General features: G+C 39.8%; 1 protein-coding gene across 1 annotated transcript in view; it reads right to left on the bottom strand.

Moving 5' to 3' along the window:
• LOC144766720 (disheveled-associated activator of morphogenesis 2-like) overlaps window positions 1–16,527 on the bottom strand; it is a 902,367-nt gene that overhangs the window by 304,538 nt on the left and 581,302 nt on the right. The window contains exons 5-6 of the mRNA XM_078650477.1: window positions 3,870–4,043; window positions 946–1,390 (exon numbers count right to left, since the gene is read on the bottom strand). Coding sequence (XP_078506603.1) covers window positions 946–1,390; window positions 3,870–4,043 — 619 coding nt within the window. The remainder of the gene's footprint in view (window positions 1–945; window positions 1,391–3,869; window positions 4,044–16,527) is intronic.

Raw genomic sequence — 16,527 nt, 5'->3', positions numbered from 1 at the left:
ACCCCAGACCTACTTTGTTTTTATATCAGTCGCAGTTGCTAGATTGCTACTCGCAGCCAGATGGAAGGACTCAGAGCCCTCCTCGTTTCAGGACCAGCTTGCCCGGTTGATGGGTAAATACAATCAAGAATTTGCACTCAATATGTGCAAGGGTAGGCAGGGTAGGAAGCTGGGGCAGAAATTTGGTCCCCAATGTCACTCTGGCTGAACAGCTATAGTGGTCTAACAGACCTACCCGCCTCTGGTATGTAGTAGACCTGCTCGTATTAACTAACTCAATAACCTGCGGCTAGAGTATCCTGGAAGTACCGAAATGGATGACCTCTCACTTTAACATCTTTTATAATCTAAATTCGTTTAAACCAGATGGTGCCTACTCAGGCCTTCCATGAGTAAACTATATTATAATGTAGATATTAATTAAATCTACTGCCTATACTTTTCTTTCTAATCATGCTCACTATTCGCTTATTACTTGTGTGCATTCATGACTGTTCGTATAATGTATCTCGATAATGTGCTCCTCTTTGGGTAATAAAAAAAAGATAATCGATTACCAGCCTGTTGAGAGGTATTAACTAAACCATCCTTTGCTGATGAACATATTTATAAATTCAAGGTGGGAGTTAGATTGACACAATTTCAGAGCAAACTAGATATGATCCAGGAGGCACTATTTAAATCACTTGTTACCCTATTGTATCAACTTTGAGCAATCTGAAGGCACTTCCTTTACTTGCTGCTAAAAGAATGTTGTCCTGCATTTGCAAAACTGGATACATTTATGCTGCTTTCAAATGTGGCTCATGAAAGTGGTGACCTAGGTGAAAGGTTATAAAACCATAGTTAAATATTTGTCTATCATTTTATTATTATAGTAAGTATTACACCTACATCCCTACCTTTTTTACAAAATGTGTGTTATGCAAGCAACATTTTTCTTACCCTTTCCTGAGGAACTTGATCCCAATGAAAAGCCTTTGTTTTTCTTGAGGACAGTGTTGTAGAACCAATTAGAGGTGGTGGAGGTAAAGGGGAGATGTCACGTAAAACAGCTCTGTTTGGAGGTACAGGCGGCAATCTATGAGATTTTTGAGTTGGTGGAATAATGGAAACCGCTGATATTTCTTCATATGGGCTGCTGGTGGTTAAGGGGCTATCTTCTGTATGCTTTCTGGCCGGATCGGCTTGTTCAGCTACTCGATCGGCTACTTGATCGGCTACTTGGCGGGATGATTTGGTCACTTCTTTAATACAGGCATATACATCTTGGTTCTCAGTTTTTGATTGAAGGTGGGTACAGAAACTGCTTAAAAGATCCACCCATCCATCTCTCATTTTCTTTAAGTCCACAATAGCCTTTGTATGCTCAGGCACTGATATTCGAAAACTGAAATGAAAAGGTACACATCAATTTCAACAGTTTGATGGGATAGTAAAGAATTTATTTTGCCAATCGAATGCATGATTCGAAATGTAAAACAAATGATTACAGTTTTATAGTCATAAGAACAACATTATATTGACACATTTAGGAGATAATATAAATTCTAAGCTGATAATGTTTAACATATGTGTGATTTTTTATGCCACTGATCTTACATTATCTCCCTCTGAGGTTTGAGACAATTTAGGCATACTCAGAATTTCAGAAGGTGATATTCAGTTTACTTTGATGTCCTCATTTTAGAACATATGTCAGACACAGCTATAGGTCCACCCCCATTAAACAAGGTTTTTTAATCAACAAGGCTCCACATGAAGGATTTGGTCTATGAAGGGTTTAAATCATAAGCAGAAACTTGCCCCATACTATATCAGTAGCTAATAATTATTATTGGAGATGAAAATTTAATTAGTGTATAATACTAGCCATTAACATATTCCATCCCCCCTATGAATTAGATAAGGCTTTTCTTATGTAGATTCACAGGTCTCAATTTGTGCCACATATTTTCAGGATGCCCATACCCTGTAAAATCACTTGGAATTACTCTAATTGAAACTAATATATGTTGTCAGTAGTTAGAAATATGCTATGGATCTGCCTCTCCGCTGAATGCAACCAAGGAAGGTCAAGCATCATTGAAAAGATGAGGCTGTAACTGAGGGCAAAACCCATGTGTGGTGGTATGGGAACTATGGAATGGCCATTTAGCATAAAGTAGTGAAATTAAGTGCACTGCTCTGCTTTGCTTTACTTTGGGTTACAAACCAATGCAAATTATGATTTGCTTTAGTTAGTTAAATCCCAGCAGAAGACTTTGCATCTGTTGCATCTGGTTGAGTTAAAGAAGTAATGCAAATCGAACTAAACTCTTTGTAAATCTGGGCCCTTATCTGCTGTAGATACCACCATTTTTTCTTTATTTAAAAGGTGTACAGGGTTCATTCTGCACCTGTGCTCGTCTTACAATCATGTATAACATCTTTGTTGTGGAAACTGCTCTTCGGATGTACATTACATGGTGGGGTAGTTTTCTCAGGTGCTGCATTTGGAGGAAGATATAGCCCAGGCAGACATCCATAAAGCAGTCAGATCCTTAAAACTGGGAAACACAGGAGTTGACAAAATACTTGTACAGTCCAAAAGCTTATGTGGCATCACTGGCATAATGGAATTCTTTACTTGTTAAAACAATGGAATACACCCTCTCTTGTAAAAGTGTCATTACTCTCTAACAATTCATTTCAGATATATGGGGAGCTAGAATGATTCTTTTTTGCCACCAAGTCATACCCTTCATTTATACTAAAAAAACTAAAACTCAAACAATATTAAATATGTACTTTACAGCGATATTTCCTTTCCAAATTACCTTTACTAAACTTATGGTACTTGTTTTTGTCAATTGATTTATATTGAAAATGGCGAGCAAACTCATTAGGTGCACCTGTGTGTTTATGTGTGCTTGTGTGTACACATTCATAAAAAACATTGGGAGGCCCAAACTTGTTCACATAGAGTTGGTAAACGTTGAACCCCCAAAATATGTTTGAGGACCAGGGCAGTTTTATGTGTTACTGTGTTTTAGATTGATTGTTTGTAAAATGTGTTAGAATAAATATATGTATGCACTTGATTAATGTCAAAGTCTGGTCCTGGTAAATATATGAATGCATTGAAGTATGTTATTCAGTTTATTATACATAGGTAGAAAAAGTCAAGGTCTAATAAAATGCTTTCACTTTTGATGAAACTTTATATATTAATAGAATAGATAATGAATATGTTCTTCAAAGTCCAGTTCCTTGTTAAATATTTCACTGCAAAACATTTTTCTAAATTTCTTAACAATTGATTAATTTATATAGTAGTAAAATACAACAAAATCACCATAGGGCCTACTCACAGTGATATGTTGCAGTATGTAAAATAGTATACCTGCTCTACTATTTTAACTACTCTTACATGTCTTCGTGAGTCGTCAAGAAACCATTTAAATTGAAAAATAAAATGGGAATATTCATGTAAAAATAGTACAACTACAAAGGACTGTGCTCTACTTGCACTTTTGCTAAAACTGAGTTGAATTTGTTGTGGCTGATTCACAAACACATGAACGAGTTCTCCTGAAATACTACTTCCAATATTCATGGATGTTTTTGTCAATCAGCCCCAAAGTGGGGGAGGACAGTAGCAACATGGTAGGCTATGATAACAGAACCTTCGAGCAGAACAGTAAGCGATTGGTTGGCCACCTGAGTACAGTTTAAGTCCAATCAAAAAATAAAAACTGATAGATTTTATCTGAAAAAAAACATAACTGTAACTTTTTTATAGACAGTTGTTGAACAATCTAACAGTAAAAAATAAAATGTGTATTTACCTCTGTTTATAGTATTGAATATTAGTGAATAATACTTACATGTAATGTGTATTCTTGATCTGTAGGGTGAATGTCGGGAACCCATTATGGGAACTGGTGTTTACAATCCCGTTGGTCAAATTGATAATCTGTTCTGCTGGCTCTGAGTCACCCTTTTCTCTTTGCCCAATGAAGTATAGAACCAGCTTGTCTTCCCTTAGCTTTACCAAGTACCTTAAAGAGATGAATGGGACAGTAACCTTTTAGAAGACAGGCATTTCACCTACTTGAAAACTGTTTGACATGGCAAAACAAACAAATTGTCCTTTATGTCTAATAAGATTGATATAATGGCTCAAAACGTGAGGGGCTACCATGTTAGAGTAGCCGTCTGGCTTACTCATTTCATATGGACACCTTCAGCCATTGCTGGATTTTTCAGAGAGAACACTTTGAATTGTGGTATTTTGGAATCCATACTTATAATGCTGAAAGTGAAAGTACAAGTCTCAGAAGGCAACAAGGTGTTTTCTGAAATCAATGACTGGCTGAACTTGTATATATGAGGTGGGAAACTTGCCAGCTCCGTGAAACATTAAAAGGATGAAACCATTAACATTTTGGGCCCTATTATGATGTCGGGAGGAAAGCTTCCTTTCAGACTGACATCACCGGTTTCACTTTCGACCGCCATATTACAGTGACGGCGGTTGGAAGGGAAACCGGCCTCTCATTCCGGCTGGTTACCAACAGGCTCATGGAGCCTGTCTGCCAATCGGAACCAGAACATAATTCCTTAAGGAAAGCGTTTCTGCCATCGGGATTACGATGTTGTTTTCCCACAGGCTTTCCATGTCGGGCTTTCCAACATGAAGCAACTTTGGGGGCCCCTAGCAGGGCCCTCTTCTCCCTGCAGCATCCAGTTTGGGCCAAGGGAGCTAATCCCTGCACCGTGTGGAAGGCACCAGGAGGTGCCTGTCCCACGGTGCAGTAATTCACAGAAACTCCCATTTCTCTAGGGGAGCTTGTGCTGCGGCCGGTTTAAGGCTGCAGCTCAAGCTCTAATATATAAATGGGAGTTCTCGACCGCACCTTGTGTGGTGGCATTGTAATAGTGATGTCGGGACCGCTGACCAGAGGTCGGTCGGTCCCAAAACTGCAATGGTGTCGGGTGGACGTGATTCCACCCAACATCATAATGAGGACCTTTGTGTTTCTGAGTACTGAAAATGCTATGGCTAAAAAAAAAACATTATAGATAATGGGGTAACCCAATAAGTCAAGACAGACCCCGGTATAGTACAGGAATATAAAGGGGGTCCGTGACAGATTTGTCATGAGTCAAGTTCAGTTATATGAACATTTTGTATTGTGTACACTACTACAATACTGATACTCAATATCTGAATGAACAACCTAAATCATGCATTCAATATTAATTCAAGAATACATGTATTGAAAACCACACAGGTAGAAGTGCCAAAACAACAAAAATTGCTTTCACAAAATATTTATTCACTTAATAATTCAAGGAATAATTCAAAGTCATCATTCAATGAATCAAGGTTGCGCGCAGAAGAGGAAAAAGGTGGTAGTGGTGGGTTGTAAAGGTGCAAATCTAAAGAATAAGGAACATAACAATTCAATGCTTTAGACACACTGGTAGTAAAGACCAGTTAGAGAAGACCTGTCCGCAGTATAACATTTATTTACATGTAATCTGTACATTTTTCAATGTGCACACAATGCATGTTCAAGGGGAATCGGGTAGGGAGCAGGTACAAGTCTTCGTACAGTGAAAGGCATCGACGTTTCGACTCGGATGATGCGGAGTGGGACACTTGAGCCTCAGCTGCGAGTCTTCATCAGGACGGGGTATGGCAACCTACGGGTTAAAAGACTAATTAGATGTGGCGCTAGGTGTGTGGTTAAAAAACGTAAGGTCAAAATGAGAACACTGACCTATTCTGGTGCCAGGACTGGCTACTCAGGTGAGCTGTAAAATCGCGAAAGCCAATGGCCAAGTTTCTTTTTACCGGATTGCCCTTAACATGCATTGTGTGCACATTGAAACATTTACAGATTACATGTAAATGAATGTTATACTGCGGACAGGTCTTCTCTAACTGGTCTTTACTACCAGTGGGTCTAAAGCATTGAATTGTTATGTTCCTTATTCCTTTGATTTGCACCTTTACTACCCACCACTACCACTCCCTAAACTCTTTTTCCTCTTCTGCGCGCAGCCTTGATTCTTTGAATGATGACTTTGAATTATTCCTTGAATTATTAAGTGAATAAATATTTTGTGAAGGGAATTTTTGTTGTTTTGGCACTTTGACGTGTGTGGTTTTCAATACATGTATTCTTGAATTAATATTGAATGCATGATTTAGGTTGTTCATTGAGATATTGAGTATCAGTATTGTAGTAGTCTACACAATACAAAATGTTCATATAACTGAACTTGACTCATGACAAATTTGTCACGGACCCCCTTTAAAAAAAAACATACACAATTTATTTTTCAAGAAAATTCAATCAGGTATACGATGAGTGATAGGTATGCTATTTTTCCATAGACCAGATTTTTTTAGTAAAATAGATCACTTGAAAAGCAGGTGGCTGCAGCAGTATTACTTTATCCAACTGGGGAAGAAAATCAATATCCATAGTCATCCCAGTAAGCCCTCGCTCAAGGCATATTGTCAATGGAGTAACATGCACCCATCCAATATCAGAGTCTTTGTGCCTCATTCAGGGTAAGAACTCCTTTAGAAATGCATATTCAGATTGTAAATTGAAAGTGCATAGACATATAATCAAGTTGCTGCACAAAAGCAATTCCTTAGTAGAGCTGTAATATTAGCAAAAATTATTATCTTAACATTTTGGAAGTGGAACACGCTGCCCTCCATTGAGGATTGGATTCTAGACATGTGTCTGCTAAAATCACAATGAAATGTTCCTGAACAAAACAAGATGGGAAATATATGCAGCTAAATGTATTTGAACTGTTTTCTTAGAATATATATATATATATATATATATATATATATATATATATATATATATATATATATATATATATATATATATATATATATATATTCACTGAAAAAAACATAGGTTATAGACCATATATAGTTAGGAATTAGCATTTACAAAACCTTGAAAATTCACTGAAAAAACCATAGGTTATAGACCATATATAGTTAGGAATTAGCATTTAAAAAACCTTATTTTACTCACACAAAACCATTGAAATTCCATATATAGTTAGTTGCACTAACTATATATGGCGCACCCGCAATCCACTGCTGATCATGTCACATATTACATCATTCATGACATGGTCAGTGACATCACTGATGACATCACTGATGACATCTCAAATGACATCACTGATGACAACATCCAGTGACTGTATTTTTCTGTAAAGTTAAAATATGTCTTGAGTGGATGTATAAGTGTCTGGATGAAGGATTTAGTAGGTGCATGACTGACTGTATGAGTGAGTGATTAAATGTGTCTCACTGAATGCATGGGTTAGTGACTAAACTGTCTTAATTTGTGCATCATTATGTCTGTTGTTCTGTAAACTGCTGCATGTGTTGATCATTAGCTATACGAGAGGCTATATGTGTTATTAATTGGTTGCCCAAGTATTTCTATGGGAGATTGAGTTTGTGTGGGGGTGGCTGGAAGGTGTGAGACTCTATGCATAGATGTGTGAGCAGTTTATTCACTAGGTGTATGAGTTCAAGAGTGCATGTGGAAACAGCTACATGGGCAGTTGACTGTGTGCATGAGTGTATTGATGAGTGAATGGATATCTCAATGCTACATGTCATAGTAAGTACATATGTAAAACACAGTACATGTGAGAGTTGGCATATATAAATAACTGTGCATGAGAGCCACTGAATGAGTGAGTGGTTGTATCGATCATTGTGAACTTGTATCAGGGATTGTATAAGAGAGTAAATATGTGTTAGTATATGTTTCAATAAGTAAGGTGTGTTTAACTGTATAGTTGAAGAAATGGAGGTGAGATTGTTTCTTTGCATGACTGACTGGGTGTGTGAGTAACTCCATGGATGAGTGGCAGTGTGTGAGTGTCTGTATACACTGAGTGTATCTAAGGTTATATTAGAGTCTGAAGAGGTTTATCGTATTAGCACAAGAATGATGTCAAATGAGATGTCATCAGTGATGTCATTTGAGATGTCATCAGTGATGTCATCAGTGATGTCACTGACCATGTCATGAATGATGTAATATGTGACATGATCAGCAGTGGATTGCGGGTGCGCCATATATAGTTAGTGCAACTAACTATATATGGAATTTCAATGGTTTTGTGTGAGTAAAATAAGGTTTTTTAAATGCTAATTCCTAACTATATATGGTCTATAACCTATGGTTTTTTCAGTGAATTTTCAAGGTTTTGTAAATGCTAATTCCTAACTATATATGGTCTATAACCTATGGTTTTTTCAGTGAATTTCAATGGTTTTTTAATAGCAAATATCATAAGCTGTCGAATGTCAAGTACGTGGTAAGTAAAAACATTTTCGTGTTTATGCACACTGATCTGCTTTGAATGCTGCCCCCCACCCCTCATTTCTATTAGGAGTACTCTCTCTTTGCAGATAGTGAAGGGTAGTTAACGCAGCCCTTTGCCCCCTTTGTAATCCGTCGTGCCTGCTTCTCTCTCCATTTGATTGATTGTTCTCTTTGGTTCATTCTCTATTTACAAACAAGCACAGAGTCGCAATACTCTGTTTAGTCTTTGCAGATAGCGAAAAATCGTGTAAAAAAACAAAAGGAATCGAGCAAAATCAGTAGGCCACTAATGGGATCTCTTTTTGACCTCGCTAAAATAGAAACATTAGGAACAACCTGTTGAAAATAGCAATGCGTATGTACATAAGCGGCGTTCATTTGTGTTCACAGTACCCCTTGTTGATTGTTTCAATCGAGCATTGAATTGTTCGATGTTAATTCTCTTAAGGATCTTCTCTACCTGCAAACGAGGAAGAATAGGAATATTCTCTCTCCCTTTGCAGATAGTGAAGGGTAGGTAACGCAAGCCTTTAACACGTCGTACCTATTTCATTCCTCATTGATTGATTGATTGTCCGAACATTGACTGTTTGGGAATTAGTTCTTTTTGGAGGTATTCCCTGTTTGCAAATAAACGTAGGAAAATCTTTGCAAGTAGTGAAAGGGTACGTAATGCGGACCTTTCTCCCCCGTTGTAATCTGTCATGCCTATCTACTCCCCACTGATTGATGCACCTGTTTCACCCGGACCATTTACTAGACATACGTCATCTGGCCCGACCAGAGAGCACCCCTAGTGAAAAGGACATATGCAATAATAACGAAGTGATCACTGTATCCTGTTAACAGAAACTTTAGCATGAAACAACCTGGAAAGAAAAGAATAGGAAAACGAAAATCAGTAGGCCACTGATGAACATGAACTTTTATTAAACAACGAACAAAGAAACGATAACATAACGTAATGATAAAACCTATTAATGTCCTAGAAACAAGAAAACGTTAAAATATGCCAGTGGTGAGAGACCAGAAAAACAGTAAGAGAAACCAAATCACCCCTCGCTGTCCCACCGCCTGCCACGCCAAAAAAATCGATAGACTAGGGAAAATGCAAGTCAGTAGAACATCCGCCCCCACTCTGGAAACTTCCAAGGTGGGGCAGGGTTCCGGCTACGCCCAGCCGGGAGCAGCCCATATAAGGCAGGTCCTGCTGCCACGCCTCGGAGATCCTAACGTAGGGTGTAGCCGGAGGAGAGGCCGAGACCAACGGGACCCGGCCAGGGAATTGCCTTTACAACGCTGAACAGTTGCAGGGGGGGGGAATGTCTCCTCGACCCTCCCCTCTCTCTCCCAGTCCGGCCGCGGTGGCCCTTGAGAGTTGCAGGTAGTCCCGCCACATGCTCTTCCGGTCCGGCCACCAACGGTCGGGGGGCCGAGACCGACGGAATCCGGCTGCAGCCGATAAACCAAGAAACCCGTTCATGGGGCCAGAGCCAGGGGCGTCCGGCCGACATCTACCGGAAGCCCGGCCCGAAGACGGACGGGACACTTCTTCTTTCTTGTATAATTGCTGCAACAACCCTGGGGGGGGATGTCTTGCACATGCCTCCGACCCCCCCCCCTCGTCCTCATCGCCTGGTCCGGCCATAACAAATCTCAAGCGAGACGCCGTGGGGTGCACTGGGAGGGAGAGACGGTGCGAACAGGCCTCTCCCGCCTCCCCAGTGGAGGCTTCCCAGCTGCACCCTCAGCGGTCCAGGCGCCCGGAAAAGAGTTCTTCCACTGTGGCCATGCTGCAACGTCTCGCCCGGCAGGGTGGAGCCCGTCCGCTCATTTGACCCCGCGATCGCCAGTAGCTACCGAACTCTCAAAATGGCGGTCGACCTGGCAAGAGCGGGCCCAGCATAAAGAAATGGCCCGGTCACTGGTTGACTCCACCACCGTAGTCCTCCACGACCTTGAAGATTCTAGAGGAGCCGCGGGAGTCTCCGACCCCCGATGGGGAATGACTGCCATGATCACCCGTGGAGTGACGAAACTGTATCCGCGGGACGTCGGCGCCAGCCTCACTTTGAATTACTAGAATCCTGCAGACCTCACTTCCGGTGAAAGCACAGTGTGACCCGGTAGGAAAAATTGTTGCACCCCCTCCCCTTTTTGACTGATAGTTCAAACCACCGATCCTTTCCTTTGCCCTTTTAACGGAACTTTGGACTGCCTCCCCCTCTTTTACATTTTCTAGAGAAAACAAAACATTAACCACTACATTAGCATAGCAGTTGACACCAGAACTGTTTTCAAATTGAAAACCAACAACATCTTCAACAGAATCCTTTTTGTTTCTGCTGTGACCCTGCTCCAGCACAGGCATTGTCCCCAGCAGTAATTCTGCAATGCCGGTAAGAATAGCTGTGGTGCCTACTGGACTCACTCACCCCCGCGGCGCCCCACGCCGTTATTTGCTGGGCGGCAACTTGCTAGACATCACCTTCGTGACATCCAGATTTCAGCGCGTTCTGCTGCCTTGGAACTATTCGCACAACAGACCGCTACTGACAAGAATATTTCATTATTGGTGCTGTCAATTTCAATAAATCTATTACTGTTTTTGTTTTGTTGTATATATTTATATGTTATTAAAGTTTTATATTCCTACTACTTTGTTGGAGTGCTATATATTTTTTATGTGACACATAATTGTAAAAACTTTGATGTACAAAGAGTCATTCCTGGAATCTTCCGCTTCAGGCTCGGTCCCCTCCCCAATCACAATACAGGATAGTTTTCAGATAGTAGGAACACGTGTGGTGTGACGGATCTCATCGGGTGTGGGCCTTGATCTACTATAACTCCTTTGAAGAGGGGTGATTCTTTACAGCTGGGGCCATAAACTACATCTGCAGGGCTAGCTGATAGCCTGGACAATCGGACACAGAGGAAGAGGAGTGTCACAGGGTGCGGTAGTGAATAGGGCGAAAGGGAGGTGTCGGGCGGGCACAGTGTGATTCTCAGGGAAGAGCAGCGCAGATGGGGGGAGGTTTATTGCCCATGCATAAGACAGAGAGCGGGGGTGACCAGTGCCTGGGGAAGATGCTTGCGAGGGTGAGGAGCCATGCTACGAATCGACAGCGTGCAGAGAGTGGGTCTGGTCAAGACATCTAAAATGGCTGCCGTGCACGACAAAAGTGTGGCATTTCAAAAAAGGCAAGATGGCGCAGACAATGTTTTTCAACACTTCCTCATTTCCTTCGAATCGAACGTTAACAGACGTTGGGGCATATTACCAAAGTTAAGCGATATTTATCGCTAACGATGCTTACCAACCAATTTTTTACCACTAAGCATCGTCAGAAATTATCGAAGATAAACCTTACTATTATCAAGGTTTATCGCAAATGCGATAATAAACGGCCGCAATGCATGAATATCGCTAAAAACTCAGCGATATTCATGCATTACCGAGCTAATACTCTTAGCCATGTTATCCACCTCCCATTGGATAACATGGCTAAGAACTGCTCAGGGCAGGTGTTACTTTTTGGAGATATTCGCGCTTAGCGCGAATATCTCCAAAAGTTGGTAATAGGAGATAGATATCTTGCATGTTGTAATGCAAGTTATTGTGGTATATGGAACTCATACCATAATCTCTCAGGAAAGCAGAAACTGATCCTTTTGGGACCGCCTAAAAAGGCCTAGGGGTTGAGGAGTACTCTACTTTGCCCCCTTTTCACGTTCCGAACTATTTTATTTTACTCTCTTCTGTAATTACACAAAATACCAGCGATAAGATGCATCGGAGACACACAGTGAGAGAAAGGAGGCCGGAGATGAAGAAGACATGTCAAATACACATTGGAGATAATATAGTGGCAGAAGGGAAGTAAATATGAGTAAACTTACCATGTAACATAAAAATGTTGCACTCTATACTATAAGTCTCATTTTATACTACAATCACTTCGCTACAACCTCATAAATTAAAAATAAAAATAAATAATGTCTCAAACAATTTTTGATTTCTAAATATAAATTTATTCTTCAGAATTTTCTAAATTTGAAACAACTAGTAACATGTCCTCATCAGTAATTTCCTCTTCAATCATCTCATCTGGAATCTCCTCATTAAAAGTCTGCAATGATGATTCTTGTAACTCTATGGTCTCCAAACACTCGATAAATTCGCCATCAAGAGATTGATCAAAAAAATCATTCAAGTCATCTCCTCCTTCTGACAATATTTCATTATTGGTGCTGTCCATTTCAATCAATGTAGTGGAATCATTCAAGTCATCTCCTCGTGACAATATTTCATTATTGGTGCTCTCAATTTCAATCAATGTAGTGGAATCATTCAAGTCATCTCCTCCTTGTGACAATATTTCATTATTGGTGCTGTCCATTTCAATCAATCTAATGGAATCATACAAGCCATCTCCTCCTTGTGACAATATTTCATTATTGGTGCTCTCAATTTCAATCAATGTAGTGGAATCATTCAAGTCATCTCCTTGTGACAATATTTCATTCTTGGTGCTGTCCATTTCAATCAATCTAATGGAATCATACAAGTCATGTCCTCCTTGTGACAATATTTCATTATTGGTGCTCTCAATTTCAATCAATGTAGTGGACAATTCAAAAGAAATTGCCACGGTCTCTTCATTGTGAGCCATTTTATTTTGAAATTGCTTGCTGTAAATTGCAGAAAAAAATAATCACTTTCATTTATCGTTTTTAGTAATACATAATATAAAACTAACTTCATCAAGTATTTAGTATAACAGAAGGACTGCAAATAAATAACAGAAAACATTTTTCAAATTATCTTCAAGTGTACAACATAGTTCCCCTTACAAATTAACAACTCACCTTTTTAAAAGTAGCAGAAGTGTTAGTACTGTGTAAATCAAACACCAGAAATTCACCACCAAAAATTCCTCACAAATGTACCTCAGACAGTAGTATCGCAAAATGGCTGTGGTTTCCTCTCATTTGACATATATACATAACCAATTAACTTTCATCACACACAAATACAAAACCAAAGTAACATTTTAATTGGTTCTAAATTTCAACACTTTCAAATGTGTTTTCCCCATGCAATTTTCCATAGGACATTTACATACGTCTACAGCCTGAATGGCTGAACGGAATTACACCAAACTTGGCAAAATGGTACATCAAACCTAAGAGGTCAGGAAGGATCTACTATGCCCCCTTATGGTCATTTCCCCCTTCACTTTGGCCTCCTCTTGTCTCTCAATCCTACCGAGAGACAAGATGGCGGCCGCTACGGACTGTTTGGAATGTTGACAGACGCCGGAGAACCAATCAGCTTCGCAAAGCTCCGTAACGCGAAAAGTACGCGAAGCGGAGCGCTGTTACAGATATATATCTTTTTTTGAACGTTAATTTCTCAAAATCCACTGGAGCACATATATTGAGACCTAGCAAAGGCACATCGGGCTACCAGTCCCTAATATTTTACCAAGTTTCGTGCAAATCCATTCAGCCGTTCGATTATTATTATTATTATTTTTTTTTGCCCCGCGGGGCCCTTTTAAAACCTCCACATCAAACCTAGGGGGTCAGCGAGGATCTACTATTCCCCCTTATGGTCATTTGCCCCTTCGCTTTCGCCTCCTCTTGTCTCTCGATCCTACCGAGAGACAAGATGGCGGCCGCTACGGACTGTTTGGAATGTTGACAGACGCCGGAGAACCAATCAGCTTCGCTTCACAAAGCTCCGTTGCGCGAAAAGTCCGCGAACCAGAGCGCTAACCGGTCCGCTGTTACAGATATATATCTTTTTTTAAACGTTAATTTCTCAAAATCCACTGGAGCACATATATTGAGACCTACAAAAGGCACATCGGGCTACCAGTCCCTACAATTTTGCCAAGTTTCGTGCAAATCCATTCAGCCGTTCGGGCTAAAAGTGAGGCCAACCGCCCTATGGAAAACTCAATGTTAAAAACACGTTTTGGGACCCCCCTTTTTTCTCGGCCCCCACTGGACGAACCCCCCCCAAATTTTCAAGGGCTGCTCAGAAACAAAATGTGCCATTTTCCTGAAAATTTCAGCCAATTCCGTCCACAAACGCCAAAGTTATTAGACATAGAATTTTCAAAAAACCCATAGAGAAAAAATCCTAACTATATATACCTACTGGCGACCGCCAGTAGGTAATATATATATATATATATATATATATATATATATATATTCACTGAAAAAACCATAGGTTATAGACCATATATAGTTAGGAATTAGCATTTACAAAACCTTATTTTACTCACACAAAACCATTGAAATTCCATATATAGTTAGTTGCACTAACTATATATCGCGCACCCGCAATCCACTGCTGATGATGTCACATATTACATCATTCATGACATGGTCAGTGACATCACTGATGACATCACTGATGACATCTCAAATGACATCACTGATGACATCACTAATGACAACATCCAGTGACTGTATGTTTCTGTAAAGTTAAAATGTGTCTTACATATTGAAGAATGAGTGGAAGTATAAGTGTCTGGACAAAGGATTTAGTAGGTGCATGACTGAATGTGTGAGTGAGTGATTAAATGTGTCTCACTGAGTGCATGGGTTAGTGACTAAACTGTCTTAATTTGTGCATCATTATGTCTGTTGTTCTGTAAACTGCTGCATGTGTTGATCAGTAGCTATATGATTAACTATATGGGTTACTGATTGATTGTCCAAGTATTTGTATGGGAGACTGAGTGTGTGTGTGGCTGGCTGGGAGGTGTGTGACTCTGTGCAGATCAATGTGTACTTGTATCAATGATTGTATAAGAAGGTAAGTATGTGTTAGTATATGTTTGAAAATGTAAGGTGCTCTATGTTTAACTGTATAGACAAGAAAATGGAAGTGTCATTGATTCTTTACAGGACTGACTAGGTGTGTGAGTAACTCCATGGATGAGTGGCAGACTGTGAGTGTCTGTATAGGTGTATGAGTGCATATGATAGTGTTGTAAAGATGAGTGATTGTATGTATGAATGATTGTATGGGTGAATGAGTGAATGTGTGTGTAGACATAGGAATCAGTGAGTGCGTATGTAGTAACTAGTATTGGTGTGTCAATGGTTTCAAAAATTATACTCTGTATTTAACACTGGGTGAAACAGAGGTTATATTAAAATGTGAGGAGATGCATTGTATTGTCACATGAATGATATCATCAGTGATGTGGTCATTGATGTCAAATGAGATGTCATCAGTGATGTCATCAGTGATGTCATTTGAGATGTCATCAGTGATGTCATCAGTGATGTCACTGACCATGTCATGAATGATGTAATATGTGACATCATCAGCAGTGGATTGCGGGTGCGCGATATATAGTTAGTGCAACTAACTATATATGGAATTTCAATGGTTTTGTGTGAGTAAAATAAGGTTTTGTAAATGCTAATTCCTAACTATATATGGTCTTTAACCTATGGTTTTTTCAGTGAATTTTCAAGGTTTTGTAAATGCAAATTCCTAACTATATATGGTCTATAACCTATGGTTTTTTCAGTGAATTTCATTGGTTTTTTAACAGCTAATATCTGTAGCTGTAAAATGTATTCTTCTTTAAATCCAAAAATATATTTTATATGTTTATGAATAATTTTTTTTTTAAATATTTTTTTTTCTTCGTTCCCGCTTCGCGAATCGGGAAGCTTCCCGTTAGCTGACCTTGATGCCGCGAAATAGACCGCGAGCCGGTAAACGTTTCTTTACCGCAACTGCCGCGTTAGAAAACAACATCGTGACGCCTCCCGTCCGCATGACGTTTCACGTTGTCGCGTGATACGTCATATGACGTGCTACGTTAGCGAACTGGTACGCGAAGCGAGTCGCAAAGCGCAGGTTTCTGGAAGCAAACCGGGAGGCCCTGCAAAGCGCTTAACGTAAACACAGCAGGTCATGTGACTTGGTAATAACACTTTTCATTGGTTCATTTCACTTTTGGTTTCCTAATGATGTAAGACTAGGTCATATAATCTAAAATGAACACTTTTCATTGGTTGAGAACTCTTGTTTTTCCCAAATGATGAAAATCCCTCCTTCTTTCCTCACTCTGACTTTCATCATTGTGAGAGAAAGACCCTTTGTTAC

Source organism: Lissotriton helveticus, chromosome 7 (assembly GCF_964261635.1).
Source record: "Lissotriton helveticus chromosome 7, aLisHel1.1, whole genome shotgun sequence".
Taxonomy (NCBI): Eukaryota; Metazoa; Chordata; class Amphibia; order Caudata; family Salamandridae; genus Lissotriton; species Lissotriton helveticus.
The sequence above is the reverse complement of the archived record's forward strand: the minus strand, read 5'-3'. Positions and strand labels throughout refer to the sequence as shown.